At 40.8% G+C, this 18153-nt stretch overlaps 1 protein-coding gene across 1 annotated transcript in view; it reads right to left on the reverse strand.

The window, feature by feature from the left end:
* Window positions 1-18153, reverse strand: part of TLN2 (talin 2) — a 180832-nt gene that overhangs the window by 88989 nt on the left and 73690 nt on the right. The window contains exons 29-36 of the mRNA XM_073303618.2: window positions 17739-17878; window positions 14011-14104; window positions 8855-8944; window positions 7689-7811; window positions 5959-6102; window positions 5588-5749; window positions 3126-3266; window positions 1079-1260 (exon numbers count right to left, since the gene is read on the reverse strand). Coding sequence (XP_073159719.2) covers window positions 1079-1260; window positions 3126-3266; window positions 5588-5749; window positions 5959-6102; window positions 7689-7811; window positions 8855-8944; window positions 14011-14104; window positions 17739-17878 — 1076 coding nt within the window. The remainder of the gene's footprint in view (window positions 1-1078; window positions 1261-3125; window positions 3267-5587; window positions 5750-5958; window positions 6103-7688; window positions 7812-8854; window positions 8945-14010; window positions 14105-17738; window positions 17879-18153) is intronic.

Here is an 18153-nt window from a genome sequence, read left to right on the forward strand (position 1 = left end):
CAGTTTATTCATTCAGTACCCAGTTCCATTAAGAGTTAGAATACATAATGTAATCCCTCTTTTCAAGTGTGTTTAAGTTTGTATACAAAGGAGATTTAGTGCTTCTTCTAAAATTAAGGCACGCGTGCGCGCACACATGCAAGAACAATCTTATAAAGTAAACAGGAAAAAAAACCGTAGTAGAGAACAACATTCAAATATCAGAGGGGTAGCTGTGTTAGTCTGGATCTGTAAAAGCAGCAAAGAGTCCTGTGGCACCCTATAGACTAACAGACGTATTGAAGAATAAGCTTTCCTGAGTGAATACCCACTTTGTCGGATGCATGCGACCTACGAAAAGCTTATGCTCCAATATGTCTGTTAGTCTATAAGGTGCCACAGGACTCTTTGCCGCTTTAACAACATTTAAGTTACTTTGGTCCTGATATAGCTAAGCATTTCAGAATGTGCTTTGCTGAATCAGATCCCTAGACATCCCATTTGATTTGCCTCAAAATTATTGTCAATTTGTAGGGAATGTTTTCCATGTTCTGAATACTGCTAAGTGTGTTTTAAATATGTTACAATTTACATAGGCCCTACCATATTTTCTGCTCTATTTGCTTTAAACTCAATAAAAGGAGGAACTTGGCAAAACCCCCACTTTCCAGAGCAGTGCAATCATCAATGATGATTGCACACAAAGTATAAACAGAGAGACCTTGTGCTCCATAGAATGCAATCAATATTTGTCAAACAGACAAAGGTACAAGCTGCTAAGGAATTAAATTTCATTTTCAAGCTTTGAAGAATGAATAAAACAATGGAGGGCAATAGAGAAAAAATAACTCTCTTACCACAGCTCCCTCTGACCCTTCAACTATCCATGACTTACTCTTCAGCTATATAGGATAAGAAACTTTTGCTCTATGGAAAGCAAATGATGTTCAAGTCCCTTTACATGACTTTCATCGATAAAATGACAATGGCAGCATGGGCCATTAGGTACCACCATTTTATTCTACATACTGGATAAGGTGCTGGGGCATTACGGCATGAAAGTGGAAGATTAAAAAAAAAGTTATGACAGAAAACACACCTAATGGAAGTGATCAGACTCTTAATTGAATCTGAAACCGTGTGTGAATGCCCAGCAAGTATAGACCAGGTAGGTGGATCTTTTGGATTGATGGCCAGCGAACGAGCAGTTTTGATCAATAAAGCTGAGCTCTCCAACATCGTCTTGGCGGAAATCAGAATTGGCTCCTGTGCTCGAGATCCCTGTGATCAAAAGAGCAGCAAGACACATGCACAAGGAACAGAATTAGAATCTTCTTCAAAACGAGTGGCAAATGCTTGGACTTGCCTGCATTCTAACAAAGACATGTATTGAGGGAGGACTGAACGTAACACTGAACTATTCATCTCTCCCGCACTAACAGGAAATGCAGAACATTTGTAAGTCACCCTTGGAACTTGTCAATTTATTTTGCTCCTGAAGAACTGGTTCTATTTAGGGCATGCGTAGATCATCAAGATCTGCACCATCACGTAATATTAGACGGGGAGAAGTCACTGCAGTAAATTCACTGTAGAAAGCAAAAAAATCTGGCTAATTTTCTGTTTGCTGTAATTAAGGAGATCACTTTCAGATTAGCAAAGAGGATACATTCAAGTGAAAAGAGAAGCCCATGACTCCTGCCAAATGGAGAACTGGTGGGTATAATTTAGCAGCATGATAGCCAGTTGTAACCATTATGAGATATAGGCAAACATGCCTTCTCAGAGGATTAGTTGAATATGGCCTATAATATTGTAACTGGGTTACAATATTTGTACCTAATATCCTGATTGGATGCCAGCAAGCTAGAAACACCAACTACAACAGGCCTGGAGGGGGCAGGCCCCAAGTCTACATTAAGTCCCACAACATGTGGATCTGGACAGACATAATTACTGAATCCTCTGCTTCTGCTGTCTCCAGTTTGGGATGAGGCCACTGAAAGCAGGAAACAGTTTGCAAATCAACTCTGAACATGTCTGCAATGCTATATAAGCTCTGTTACAATGGGATTTTACATAGTTTTGAACGAGCTTTAGTCTCCCAAAATGTTAAATGGTTTTGTTTTGTGAAACATAACTCCCCACAAAAAACTACTTCTTGTCAGCACAAATTCCCACCACTTGATCCAGACGCGGGACTGTCACGTAAGCCATTCAGTGCATCCTAAGTGATAATTTCATTTTAAATTGTAATGCTGGCTTTGAAACCTGGCAGATTTATGACTTCCCCAGATGGTGAGAAGTATCTGACACAACGTGCAAGTCATTAGTACCACATTGTACCACATGCTAGCAACAAGAGATAAAAGTTGTTATCGCAGCATCACAAGGCTTGTCATGCTTGTACAAATTCAAGGTCAGTGATTAACTGAAAGAGAGCACTGCCTGCAAGAGGTCCATACGAAGGAACTCAAGGAATGCAGCCTGGCAGATGAGATCAGCCCTTCAGTGAGGGCAGAGGTTTCAACCAGGAATGAGCTTTTGTCGCAGGGTATCAGTCGTACAGGGAAGGTGGGAAAAACTATGTTTCACGTATCTCTGCTGTAAGCAATTCTTAAGGGAAAAGAAGGAATCTTGAATACAGGACTGGCCAAGTAAGAAAAATAAAGGATTATTCACTCCTTTGGTTGACAGTGTATCACTTGTTACTTTAAATCAGTGGTTCTCAAACTTTTGTACTGGTGACCCCTTTCACATAGCAAGGCTCTGAGTGTGACCCCCTCTTATAAATTAAAAACACTTAATATATTTAACACCATTAGAAATGCTGGATGCAAAGCGGGGCTTGGGTTGGCGGCTGACAGCTCACGACCCCGCCCCATGAAATAACCTCGCAACCCCCTGAGGGGTCCCGACCCCCAGTTTTAAATCCACATAAATTTTGTTCCTGATTTGGGATCATATGTCCTGATCCTGCAATGAGTTCTGCTTGCCCACATGGAACTCAATGTAGGATCAAGTTCTTCAAAGGTTTTCCTGGTTACAAAAGTTTAACTCTACATTTTAACTTTGATAATAAAGCTAACTTGAGGGCAGGAGAGCACCTCACATGGTTACTTTGTGATACAAATAAAACTATCTACCTCCATGCTGATCTGGGCTGGTATACTGACAAACTCTGGATTGGAAGCAAATGCTGTCAGATTTTCTACAGCTTCAATCAAAGGTGCAGTCGCAATTCTACACTTATTGCGGTTATCTTCAGAGAAATCACCGTCCAGGGCCTGGCAAAGAACATGGCAATTAGTCTCTGGCATGCAAGAGCCCATTTGTAAAGGCTCAGCAGGGTCATATACTGAAGGAAGATGGTTTAATTCACTGTAACTTTCAAAACATTTATAACATTTGAGATTTGCAAAGAGATTTGAAAGTTCCTCCAGACACAAGACTGATCTTAACACTTTAGAAAAAAGAAGTAAAATTTAACACAGTATGTTTCTTCACTTATTCATATGATTATTGACCCCAAACCCAAAGCAGCTGTGCTGCTACGAAGAACAGGAAAAAAGCTTAAAATAATTGCACTCTGATGACTTCCCATAAATCATGTTTTAATACCTCAAGTCCACAGAGGTGGAAGTTGCTAACAAGTTGATCCTTTTCTTAGAAACTAAAACCTCTAAACCAGACATTTGTCTTCATAGCTGTTATTGACTCATTCCCACATAAGTGAACTCATCTCCTTCATAATCTCGCAGGAAACAGCTCAACATGAAAGCAGCTTCAGTGGAGAATCATAACAAAATCAAGTCCTCTGAATCTAGTTGTTTTACAAGAATTTTAGCAGCAGGCCAACTAATGGCTTACTGAAAGATTCAGATTCATGATTTCGAGGTTTCTCACAAGCTTCATTCCTTCTCACAAGAAGAGAAACCGCTTCCTACCGGAACTCTGGGAGGTATTTAGAAAAAAAAAAAAGGTTGACATTTAACAAAAGCTAAATCTTATTTTTAGCTTGTATATTTCAACTCTGAAACAAGCTAGTCTCTCTCAATTTTGAGTGTTATTTCCGATACACAAGTGGAGTCCCTGAGAGGGTGTCACCAACCTCAAACCCTGGATTCCAGACAACTAATAGCGAGAATTGCAGAGGTCACCTGTTTCATATGCAGCAAAAGCATTTAGGCCTGGTCTACACTTGAAAGTTGTACCAGTATTACTATGCCACTTGGGGTATGATGTTTTACTGATATACAAGTACAAGCGCAAGTATACATGTGCCTATAATAAGCATAGCTGATATGGTCTAGGAATTATTTTGGGGGAAGTTCTATGGCCTGCTCTATACTGGATGTCAAACCAAATGATCACAAAGGTCCTTTCTGGCCTTAAAATCTATTAATCTAGTCTCTCCTCTTATTAAGGTTGCCCAACACTTCCCATTATAAGACCCTGATTTTAGTTGCTTATAACTTTGCCAAACTTTAACTGTTTGGGATGAAACTTTCCATCCTTGTAGCAGGTCCATCCTGTTCTTTCATGTAAAAAATACCAAATAACTAGGGAATTACACATACAAAACTATGTTAAAAGAACATTTTGTTAAGGTTATGAAGGCAAGCACTCAAAGGTTAAGAGCTGCAAGGATAAAGGTTGCCTGTGCAATCTTAATTAGTCTCCCATGTGCTTATAACACCATGATACAGTCTTTAATTCCACAATCACATACAATTTTTTCTTGTCTCTTTCCTGTGCACAGGATAGACCTGCTCTGAGGATCTATCACAGCTGTGTAGCAAAGGAAAATGCTGTCTGTAGGACCCCTGCTTTATTTGCTGGGTGTTGTGAAGATAAATTAATGTCATCTGAGTGTGAAACACACAGATAATATAGTGATGAGCACTGCAGAAAAGCCCCTGAACACATTAATAATTCTATCTTCAAAGCAGTGGTTTAATAATGTACAGTAAATAAGGTATGGGCCACACATTGAATGGGGAGGATAAAACAATATTGAACAGCTGCTCATTAAGTGAGCACCATTCATTCTATGTACTCAATGAGGCAGGAGTCCTGTGGAAAAAATGGTATGTGATCATGTAATTAAAGACTGTATCACAATGCATATGCACAAGGGGTCAAATTAAGGTTTCACAGTTTGCATTTTGAGTGCTTGACTTTGCAACTGTAATCTTTTTAACTCTGTGTGTGTGTGTGTGTGTGAGTGTGTGTGTGTGTGTGTGTGTAATAGCAGTTTAGCTTATATCCCTTCCCATATGGGAACAGCTCTATGTTATAAAGCCCCTTTATGCCAGTAGCGCGATTCATAACTCTTTATACAGTTTCTTTATAACTGCATCCACACTAAGGAGGCTTTGCCACTTTAACTATACCAGAACAGTTAAAGTGTTACAGCTTTCCAGGTTACACAAGGTGTGTCTGTACAGTACCTAGCATAATGGGGTTCTGGTCTATGATGGGAGCTCCTAATGAATGACAGTATTTTAAAAAGCATACTGCAAAGAGAAAGAAGTTACTGTTAACCAGATCTTCTGTTTCAGCAGAGCAGAAGAGAAATGAAAGCATAACGAAAGAGAACATGTACCTTGATAGTTTTCACCAGGTTGGCAGTGCTGTTTGCGACCTCCTTAGCAGATTGCACAAAATGTCTCTTGGCAACGGGGTTGGCTGTCTTCGATGAAGCAATACGACAAGCATTACACAAAGCAGAAGTATGCTTGGCCACTATTGTGGCAGCTGATAAAACCTGAAAAAACAGATGGCACAAAAGAGGTGAAGAACCAGGCAAAGGAACGAGGTAGTAATGACATTCTAATTCTGAACAAACAGCGATTCAAACCCTTTCTATGTTCACAAACTGAGTATTTCTCCTCACCAACCATCCATATAAAGCAAACAGATGGCTCCTAATGAAACTCAGAAAAGGTCTCATTACAATCCTCTGGAAAGAGTTACCTGTGATGGGCTACTTGCTGGATCCACCAGATTCTGACATGCCATCTGGATTGCCTGATTGGCCCTGGCAAACTGGATAGGGTCGACAAGCCCCTGGTGACCAGCCTGACTGTTGGGATCTGAGATGCCAACTAGGTAAGCGGCCTAGAAAGGGAGCAAGATTAAATTAAAAGCAAATGTGAAGATTATGCTAAACCCATTCCAACTGTTTAATGAGCCAGCCAAATGTTTATTGACCAGGGTGATCAGGCTGTAGTTAGAAGTCATATAGCAAAGCTGCTATTAATAAATGCCTAGCAACAAGTCTGTAGTAGGATGTAAAAGCTGGCGTGTCTGTAATATGATTTGTGAAATCTCATTAGCCTGAACAAAACTACTCAGCAAAATCCAAAGGGTAAAGATACTTCATTATCCAATAAGCATCGAAGGAGAACTGATTTATCCCTAGGGTAGCCAGGTAAGAACTCTGATGCTGACTGTTCAAGGTAACTTTCATCCATCCAGAGCAGCCAGATTTTGAGGGGCCCAGTATTTTAGTCAGCTATGAATAGAAAACTAAAGACTACAGTTGCCCACACATCACCTTTTCACGCCATGATGAAAAAACTATGCTCTTCAATGTACAATGAAGCATAAAGTTACATGTGTTAGTCACAGCACAAAAGAGATGCTTTGTTTCTAGAGCTGACTGTAGGGCCCATCCAGCTGCAGGCTACACCCCAGGTAAGGACACAATGGTCAGTGATAATTTCAGTTTTTATTTAAACAATGATTCTACACTTCTCACCACAGAGATCAGGATTTATTTATATAGTCAAAGCTGTATTCGGAGGTTTCTTTCTGATTTCCTTTACAGATAGGACTAACTGTGGGGCCCAGGAAGCCCACAGTCACAGATTAATTATATTTTTGTGTGTGGGGAGTGGAGGGGGAAGAGGACAGCAGAGCAATTTGCAGCTGCATAGGATGGTCCCTCAGTGTTGGCTCCTCCACTGAGAAGGCAATATAGCTTTTGGTCATCAGGGGGAGCAGCTCAATAACTTGGGACTCAGGCTGGTTTGAAGTATGCAATTTTGGCAGACTGATCCAACAACATTAATACACCTCTGAATGTTGCAACATTTTAAGCTTCTTAGATACTGAGAAAATATCCAGACAGTCGTAATGGGTCTAAAACATACATTTACCATAATCTCTTTTCCTTTGCTAAAAGGGAATGCGATTATGTATAGTTTGAAGACATGGGCTGATTATTAGAAATGACCCCCAGAATGCATTTTTTTGTGATTAGCTTAAGGTACAAAGCTCAAGTTACCCAGCTTCCAAGTAACTCAGGCTTGCCTGTGCTTCCTTCTACTAAATTAGTTCTGAGGGGGCAAGATCTTGGGGACTGTGCATAGAACTGGGAGGTACAAACACACAAATTCATGGCATGGCTCTGACACTTACTTCCTCTATAAACTTGGGAAACTCATTTAACCTCCCTGCCTCATTCTCCCTCCATACAAAACAGGCATAATATTGCTTCCCTCACCTCACAAGTGTGCTGTGATGCTGTATTACTTAATGTCTGTTCCACTCTTCCAAGATGAAAAACACTGAACAATGCAAATATTTTGATTCTTTGGCCAACACGAATGAAAGCTCAAATATTCACACACACAAGATACAGCAATACAGAAACAAACAGATTCATATTTGTTTTACAGGCTTCATGAACAAGTGGTTACCTGGGCTGCAGCCTCTGTGAGACCACAAAGAGCCTTGGAAGCAACTCCAACACATTCTCCAAAGACCAGCAAATCCCCAGTCTTGGCATTCTGGGAAATGCCTGCCATTGACTCTCCAAGGACCTTAACAATTGAAAATAGGGTAAATTATTCCCCCAGTATACTTCACTCTACACGGCAGTGTTTTCCAAGCTTTCCTGGACTGCACACAGGAGCAGAAGCAACTACTCAGCACAGCCTCTTTGCCTGACCCAAAACACTTGCTGAAACTTAGTGGAAAAAGTACTTGCAGCTTGGCATACAGGAAACGTCCCAACATTGGAATGCCTGTAACATTTTAGTGTTTGTCCCACCAAAGCCTATCTTGCTTGGTTTTTTTTAGCTTGCAATGTCTCTGGTATAGCAGCAAAGCAAACAAATTCCATGTTCCAGTGCATTAGGCATCCTCCTTTTCTTTTAGATTATGAAGATTTTGGGATTATTCCAATGCATCACACACTGAAAAGGTCAAAATGAAGATGCACTAAAACTTTCAGGGGAGGATTTCCAGAGTGTGGTAAGATTTTCACTGTAAAATACTTTTGCGGTGATATAGTGGTAACTTTTAACACTTACAGAATTGATTAACCGCCATGGAGTAGACACAGTGAAAAACTAATTTCAGTTTGAATCACAGTTGGAACAAAGGTTTATTCCAATAGGCAAAGCTACTCAATAAACACAAGCTTTTTTGGCGGGGCTGGTGGGGGGAAATGAAGTTTTAAAACTAAAAAAGTTGTTTCCCATAGATTATGATTTTTTTCTAGTTTAAACACAGGACATAAAATAGCTAAAATTAATCCACATTTTACAGTACTTGCTGGTATGCTGAAGTATTTGGATTGCTAGTGAGTTAGGTCTCAGACAATATTACAAGGCAATCACATGACACTCAATGCTATCAGCACAGTAGGTCTTCAGATGAACAAACAAGCCAAACAGCAGCATAAAGATTGCTCACAAGAGTCTCAAATGGAGTTTTACCAGAGAATTTCATAAAGTTAGAGCACAAGAATTTTTCCTAGAAGCAGACCTTCTTTTTCCAATGTATTTTATTAGCATGCAAACCCCTCCATTGATTAGAAATTGTTTAACACATACACACGGAAGTAGAGTAACAGAATTACCTTGGAGTTTTCCATAACACCTTCAATACAATCAAAATATGAGAGGTCGCTTACAGGTTCATTGGGGTTATCCAGCATTCCCTTAACTGTCTGAAAGAAAGGAGAGCAGCTTCAGTTACTACAGTAGCTATAACACGGATCTGAGCCAGACAAATACACCACCACAATAATTAAACCAGTGGACACATCTGCACATCCTAGTTTCTTTATCTCCAGGCAAAGAAATATGATTCCCAGACACTGCAGTATGTAGATATTTTAGTAACCGACTATTTGTAAACTTTCCTCTGTGTTACCATATAACAAACTGGCAAACCCCCTTTTGAACTCAGAGCCTTCCTGGGAATAAAAACATTGATTCAAGAAGCTGCCACCTCTTGTTACCTGCTGTGTGGAGACACAAAGAGTCACCTGGCTAAATGTAAGTGCACCATCTGCTTGCATTGTTTTCCCCTGCCAAAAGAACCTCCCAGCACCGTTCCCTCTGTCAAATACTATCGGAAAATACTGATGTGACAAGTAGAATTAAGTAAGAATTGCCCTTCTCCTGGGGTGAACCCAGACCTTGAGAGTACTGCACAGAGTTATCCAAGGGAGAAGCTACTTCATATATTGTAAACAGGAATCAATATATTTGGACAAAACTATTCTCACAACATAAAAAAAAAATATCCAAAGGGCAAGTCTCCTCTTTTGCTTAAATTGTTTTTTTTAAGCTGATTTTCGTGCTTACAGTCAAGAACGGAAGCTGAATAACAGCCCAATGAGCTGTATAACACACTTTCCAACATGAGTGAAATCAGGAAGTATAGGAAGTTAGTAAGGGGCTACAGCTGAAAGATTTGCTGCATGATTTTCTTCAGCAAAGGAAATCTGAGCAAGAATTTAAATGTTAGATCTTTTATCAGACCTTAACTTCTAACTCTAAAGCATTTTTCTGAAGTTGAGCCATGCTTTGTCTGCTGTCTTGTAACAGCCTAAAAATTACGGTCAAGATCATTTCCTTTAAGTACTTTACTGTCAGTTATTTTACTGTATGAAAAAGGCAGCGTTAACAAGAGATCTCTTCAGCCAACTGTTCTGCTGTTGCTTCCTGCTCCCCTCTTTCTCTATCCCCTAGACTACTTAAATACCCTGCTCCACCCCTCCGTAGCAATTTACTGAGTAGCAGTGAGCAAATCATGTTCTATCCACATATTCACTGCTCCAGAGACAGGAGCTGTAAGACTCCCTGGACAGATGACAGGAAGGAGTGAAAAAACAGAACAGTAGATTGACAGTTAAAATGCAACTGCTGCTGCTAAAAACCCTCTCGTCTGTTCCTTATCCTGAAGTGCTAGGAGTGACTTGCCACATCCATCTGCCTAGGGAGAGTTAAACAAGGTCTCCACACTCCTGGGAAAGCACAAAGTCTGTGCAGCTTTGCTTGATCTGATCCACAGGGCAGGCCCCATGGTATGTGGACACTATACCTAAGTCACTGATGAAACACTTGAGTTCTACTAACACTATACTTCCCAGTTATTGTAGGGAGCCTCAGGAGGCAAGTAGGAGAAATGGGTGAATGAGGTAGAGAAAAAGGCAGGGGATGGGGAAACACCCGTATAGCTTAACCATAATAAAAATGAAATGGGGAGCACCTATTGATGTTGATGGGCACTCCTATAAGCTTCTTATAGGTTTACCTAGGTCTGGCTTCAGACCCTGCTGCTGCCTCTGTTTCCCCTTCTGCCCTAGTTCATCTGGACTTCACACTGCAGGGGTTTTCCCACTAACAGTCTCTTTTCAAGAGTCTGGGTTATTAACCAAGTTCAAAACACCACAAATCTTCCACCTAGCCTTCCTCAGACAAAATTAGTCATTTCAGTAGGTAACTGGCTTCAGCATCCACCTAGATTTTCCCATAGGCTCAAGTCTTTGCAGCACTTATCAGAGCTTCCCCTTGCTTATAGCTCTCCCACCAGGCCCACAGACCTTGGCAACTCTGCTCGCTGAGGATTCCCTCCCAGCAGGCTCCTGCTCCTTACAGGTCTCTGGAGAGGTGTCACCTGTCTTCTCAACATGGTTCCATTTTACATGGAAGAAGCTACAGGCAGTCAGTCTCATTTCTAGTTTGACTTTTATATTAATATGGGCAAATCTCACAGAAATGGACAATTAACAGTAATGAACAAAGACAGGGACAGCAAGAGAGCAAGCACTGTTCAAATTTTCATCCAAAGCTCTGCTAATATTTGCTATTTGTGTCCAGGGACTCTGATCAGAGCTTGCCAGTCACATCAACCTGGGTGCTAGCAGGTCTGAGACCTCATTTGTTCACTCAGTGCTTAATTCCTTTCTGCTCTACTATCGCTTTTTCCTCCAGTTAAATCCTATCTCTCGCCACTCCTCCTTTGGGATCAAAGAATCAAGGAAGAGCTGTGTAATCAGCCTATAAGTTTTTCCATTGACTTTCTCCTTGGTCTGTGTTATTAAAAATATCACTCTTCACTGATATTTCCAGACACTGGTCATGCATCAGGTTTCAGAGTAACAGCCGTGTTAGTCTGTATTCGCAAAAAGAAAAGGAGTACTTGTGGCACCTTAGAGACTAACCAATTTATTTGAGCATAAGCTTTCGTGAGCTACAGCTCACTTCATCGGATGCCTACTGTGGAAACTGTAGAAGACATTATATACACAGAGACCATGAAACAATAACTCCTCCCACACCACTCGCCTGCTGGTCATGCAGTAAATCAAGGAGAAAAATTGACTTTAAGCACAACTGTACTGTACACAGGTGATTTGAAATTTAAAAGCAAAAGAAAAAAGTGTTTTATTTAGTGGTAAAAATGCCAGGGCAACGTCCTTGGACTTTTACTGCTGAGAGTTCTTACAAATATTCACTGAAACTGTTACTGTTATTAAAAGTGTGACAGCTCCATATCTCCACTCCCACACCTACTATAGCACACTTAGCACTGGTTGCATTTCAGCTTGAATTCATCATCGTGACATCCTTCTCCCTCCCTCCCCGCTCTTCCCAACAAAAATCAAAGCATTTTGATGCTTGTTGCCAACCCAAAATACACAAAATCACGGGATTTGAGATTTCCCAATAACTCTGTTAATATGCCTTTTCTAAATAATATAATTAATAAAGAGAAGAAACAAAGCACAGCACCGTAACATTTCTGATTTAGAGACTCATTCTCTTTGCTCCACTGAACAAGGCACATCCACAGATGAAAACTGAGGATCTCTCCTGGCAGCAGCTCTGAACTGTGGCAAAGTCATATGCTGTAGCTTGAAACAATTTCTACAAGTACACTGTAACAAACTGAGAGTCAAATGAGACTACACTGTGTTGTACCCACTTTTATTAGGGCCAAATTTGGTTTTGAGTGTTAGTACCACCCCACTCCTTTCCTTACAAGATCCTAAACCATTTGGCTTTAGGGATCATGACCTCTTCTACAATCATTTAAGAAGCCCTTGCTTCTAACAGAACTGGTGGCATCTAAGGCATCTAATTAATTTATCTGTTCCTTTTAGCCTGAAGAAGGAATGATGGAAAAAATGTAGGCATAAAGTGAAAGCCTCAGCATGGAAAGGCAGTAATCAGCATTACAAACACAGCCAGAAAGCCACATCACACTGCTGATCACATCAGCTCTGCACAAGAGGAGCCAATGTCATGCTGAGGGAATTCTTAAAGTACCAAGAAAACACACTTCCCACGGCCCTTTCATTTTTTGTCTTGAATCACGACAAAAATAGCGTGTGCATGTGTAGGAACAATGTAATATGCAGTGTGGTTTCAGCCTTGTTGGTCTCAGGATATTATAGACCAGGTGGGTGAAGTATTATCTTTTATTGGACTGTGATGACTAAGTTAACAAGGCCAACTGACAACTCTCCTAGACCACCTACTATACAGAACTCAAAGATCCCCCCACTCCAAACCACAACTTAACTATGAACTTAAAGACATCATCAAATCCTTCCCCAAACAACTCCAAGAGAAACTCTACAAACTCATCCCCCACAAACTCATCCCAGGGACCTTCCACATGTGTCCCAAGATACACAAAGAAGAAAACCCTGGCAGACCAATCATATCTGCCCATGGCACTTTTACTCAAGGAATATTGGGATTCATAGAAACCATCCTCAAACCATTCACCACACAAAGGGCCAGCTTCCTTCCGCACACACCTGATTTTTTCCACAAACTCCACAATATTAACATCCTCCCTCAGAACTACACACACTGTGTCACCCTGACTACACTGACAGAAGCCCTACACCTCTTGTGCAGGTGGAGTTATTATGTCAGTGTAGTTGGGCACTTACAGCAGCGGGAGCAAGGACGTAGTGTAGACACTGACATACTTAGGCTGACATAAACTGCCTAAGTAACTTAACACCAATTTAGCTTAGCTTCACACACTATTGCCTAGCATTTTGGAGCAGGTGCTGATTGGTTTGATATTAACGTACGCACCTGGCCTTTCAGCAAGAGCAAACTAACTACAATTTACAGAGGTATTGTCAAAACACTCATGTAGCAGAACACAATAGAGTGTGTGTACTAGACCACACAATGTTGAAAGACAATCAGCTAGACTGAGATAAAGAAAACATGAGGAATTAGAAGTCTAGAGGAATATAAAAATCATGGAGTAATTTCGTGATCTACTTTTCTGAGATGTGACTTTCAGAATCATCGATTTCCAATTACACAGAGCCACAGCAGAAAAGCTAAGATGTCACGGCTTCCTTCAGGGTACTATCAGCCATCTTAGTGAAAGATTTCTTAGTGTAAACCCTTCTCCCCATGTCCTCTGAAAGTGACTCTTGTGTGTGCACCCTCCAAACTGCTGCAGTGGAGACTGGTATCTTTATAGTCCTATATACGGCTGCTCTGTCATGCGGGGTAAAATGTAAACTCCCTTTCGCCAACTCAGTAGAAGTTGTGCTATGTTTGTCTCCACTAGAAAGCTCTTTGCATATCTCATATACAATTAGAGGGAAAAAAATTCTGCCACAGATATCAAGTGGGGGAGACTATGACACAGCGGCTATTCAGACAGGGAAACGAAAATGTAAAGCCTGACCGACATCTTCAGCACAGGAAGGTTCACCCCATGAGACCACAAGCTTGAGCATACCTCCAGTTCTCTGAGAGCATTGTCACACTCCTTCTGCCCAGGAGCCTGTTGGGTACACAGAGTGATGAGCTGGTTAATACTCTCCGTCACCGCTCTAAGGAGGGGGGAAAAAAGAAAAAAAAAGATTTTGAAAACTGACTAACTTCCATTATTTCCAATTTTGTCTTATTCATCCGTACACTATGAAAAGCAGTTTCAAGCCCAAAATATTCTTCCACTTCTCTCACCGCTGGTGCTTTCGGAGTGAGTGAGCAATATCATATTTGGTGGGGAGAATACTAACACTAATACAATACTAACCCCTGCTGAGAAAAACATAGTGAAAGAGACTCCAAGTGAAACTGGTCAACAGTAATCCTCACCTCAAACATAAGCCCCCTGTCCAAATCATTTGTCACTTAGCACATAAGCTATAGGTGGGATCTTCCTGTCATGATGGCAAGTTTCTAGGACATTTGCACAGTTTTGGTTCATAAAGGAAATCTGATGCATAATAAATGTAAATTATTTGACAGTTTATTTTATTCTGGATCTAATGTTATGGTGCAAATTCAAAATTAAGCCTGGCCACACAACCACTATGCTTGGAAATGTAAGGAAACAGCAGCACCTAAAACCCACTTCCTAGCAAGCCCGGCTGTAGCACTGTTGTGCTCAGAGTACAATAAAAATTATTAAAAAAACAACCACCCAACATCTCTCCCCGAATAAAAAACAGAACGGTAGCAACTGTGTTGGCCAGAAACCCCATGGGGAAGTCGATGGCATGGGCCCTCAACCTGACTACCACTCTGTATAACCAAATGAGGGTGGAACTAAATTTTTCAACCATTTCAAATACTATACAAGCCCTGGTTTAGACAGAGTGTACTTTAGAGTATGTTGTGTTTGGCTGCTTGATGATCAGACTCTCAGCATTATAGACACTAATAAAAATGTGTGTTTTGAAAACCATCTTTTTTATTAAAGATCAAGAATGTTGCTAACGATACCTGATCACGCAGACTACATCAGATGCAATTAAAAGTATTTTAAATCATACGAACCTATCCTACATCTCACTGATAAGCACTGCCTCGTGCCTTCAAAGTTAATCTTCTATGGAATATGAAAATTCAACTGAAAAGATTCTGCAGATACAGGGGCAGTGGGTGGGGAGAGTGGGAGGGTCTAAGACAGAAGCAGAATGAAAAATATGTCAGCAAATGCCATGGTTTGTTCCATACTATTTTTTTTTCCAACTTGAATATTCATTTAACACAGTTTGTGTGTGTGAGACAGAGATATGTACGTGTCTCTCCATTGCTTTCTTCTGGCACTCAGATATGACATGATACCTGTGCACAACTAACAAAACTGTAGAGGAAAACTAGTAGAGACAGACTAAAGAATGGCTTTGTGAATATCAGAGAGAGTGAGAGCGAGAGAAAGAGAGAGAGAGGTTAGTACAATTGTAAGCTAAGGAATTTTATGTTTTAGAGCAATCCCGAATCTGACAGTCATGTGTATTTTGCATTTTTCCAGTTTTGTTTGGTCTTGAGTTTGACGCTCAGTATAGGAACTAGTGAAGGTGTCATCAGCCCTTGACCAGATTTCACAACATGGCCCACACCATTCAGAGGAGCAACCCTTTGTTTTGTACAGTAGCTATACACAGCAAAGATTTCTACAATATTGGTGATGCTTAACACTATGTGGAAAAATACAATGGCTGCCATTTGACGATCTGCTGCAACACAAGTGACATGTGTAATCCTTTAATGAGGTTTTTCTTAAATTCAGTGCTCAGAGATGGGTAGCAGTAACTTAATTTAATACTGAGGACCACGTTGTCATAGACAGTGCGACATGTACAATGCTGCACTCTTAGCCAAAATCGTACAACAGCCCAGTGGAAACTGCAGCAATTGCTTAAATGGATAATGAGAGGAAATTGTTTTAAAGCAGCTTAGCAATTTTGGTCCAAGGAGGAGATCCTGGACCACCTTATGAGCCCGGTTTTCCTGTGCCACCCGCAGTACACAGATCACAAGTTGAGAACCAATGATTGGCATTGCACCAAGAGTATTGTCAGTCTGGTGAGCAAAGCATAGCACAAAGTACTGTATGTATATTAGCACTACAGAACAGGTCCAATCCGACAATTGGAATTGCTGATCATTCTCACCCCCTTCTTATTACACACGGGCTGCATGTCAAAAGTGGCAGCCTATGGAACTTGGGCACTGTGACGAAAGCACCAGCTAATGCATCACATTCATCTCGAGGCTGAGCAATTTTCACCTATGACCTACAAAAATAGCTCTTGGGCTTGGACTCTGTTCGTCTATGGACACTTTTTCACTTGTTTCCCAATACATTCTTTTCTGGTGTGAATGGAACATGATACTCACAAAGGGAGTCCAAGCTTCACCTTGGAAATCACTTTTATTTAATGTCTAGGTTTCAAAATGCCAGTTTCTTCCCAATCCCTTAATATTCCCCTTCTGAAGACTAGTTTAATCTCCCCACCCCCCACTTTCAGCAATCCAAAGTGTACATAACTTATCCAGGTCTGGAAATTTTTCAAACGACTTAAAAAACAAAACAACAAAACCCCTATGAAAATGATTTAAGAAAGTGAAAGACAGCCAGCTGTACAACTACTAATACTTGTGTTCTCTGATCAAAACATGAATGGTAAGGAGAGGGCAGAGATTTCACTTTGAACAGACTATACAGTCTATTAAATTCTTGATTTCTGCAGAGTTCCTGTGCAACTTAAATTCAGGGAACCAAACTCCTATGTAATGGCATGAAGATAAATGCAGAGATACCAGTGGCAGTGAAAAGGATTTACATTCCACATAATTTTTACAGAATTCTTCTCATTATGCTGTGAGTTGCAACAAAGTCACCAACTTCTGCTCGATGAAATTACAGTGCCAGGTATTTTCCCCTCCTCTTGATTTCCTTGTAGGCAAGGGTTATAGAATAGTGCTCTCCCACTGACCACGTAGAGACATCCAGGGTAAGTTAAGTCACCTAATTGTATTGTGTGTACTTCATTTGATAAAAGCAACTTGGGAAAAGAAGATAACATGGTGAGAGCACCCAGTAGTGGTACTGCAGCAGACCATTAACCAGATTTTTGGGCAGCTCTGACAGCAGGTTTGCAAAAGGTCTATACATTCCATCTCCTTGACTGGGGAGTGGGAGTGGACATTTAAAAGACAGGATCAACAGCAATGCCCAAATGAGATGAAAACGGTAAAAATAAAAACCTGGGGCTTAGCCAAAAAATAAAAGCAAGATCTCTCCCTGAACCCACTGAGCCATTTATAACCACAACATATGCAAGGACATTGCTTAGTAAGAGTTTTCTTTGAAAGCCTTGCCAGCAGCAGGCATATAGCAACATCCTCAGCATCTGCATGTGTGAGAGCAGGGAAGGAGGTAGACAGGACGGACAAAGAACAAGCATTAGAAATAGTCTTCTTAAAAAAACAGACCAGATCTTCATCTGATGTAAGTCAGCGTGGCTCTGAGTTCAATAGAGCTATACTAATTTATACGAATCCAGTGTAAGCAAGCTTCCTCTGATTTCAGTTTCACTTAAGCTGCAGCATGGAACATTCTATATGGTTAACCAAGAGTACCAGAAGGATAAGCTAACAAATAATACATATGGTAAAGGAAAACAGTTAAACACCATTTTAGGAAAACGAAAGCAGGTGATATGCCTGTACCTTGCAGCTGCAGCTAGGAGGTTCTTGGCATTGGGAGCTCCAGGATCAACTGAGAGAGACTTGGCAGCCAACAGTAGCTTGCTGGAAGCCATAGAGATGTTCTTGAGGTTCCCTATTACTTGAATCTGGTCCTCTTTAGTCTGGAAAACCACAGCAGCATAACATTACACACACAGTTTGCATCAGCCAGAGAGACAGGTAAAACTTTAAGCAATACATTTTGGAATTCAATTGAATTATCCATCTAAAACCAATGACATGCATGGGACGACATTCCAGATAGGGCCACTAAGCATCGCCTCTGCTTGCCCAGATCGGTGCCTCTCACTCCTTTCATACAGCAGAAAAAGAAACCCGTATACAAGGAGCTTGATTTCCAACAGTAAGAGCATTCACAGAGAAGTGGAAGGAAATT

This window comes from Lepidochelys kempii, chromosome 10 (assembly GCF_965140285.1).
Source record: "Lepidochelys kempii isolate rLepKem1 chromosome 10, rLepKem1.hap1, whole genome shotgun sequence".
Classification (NCBI taxonomy): domain Eukaryota; kingdom Metazoa; phylum Chordata; order Testudines; family Cheloniidae; genus Lepidochelys; species Lepidochelys kempii.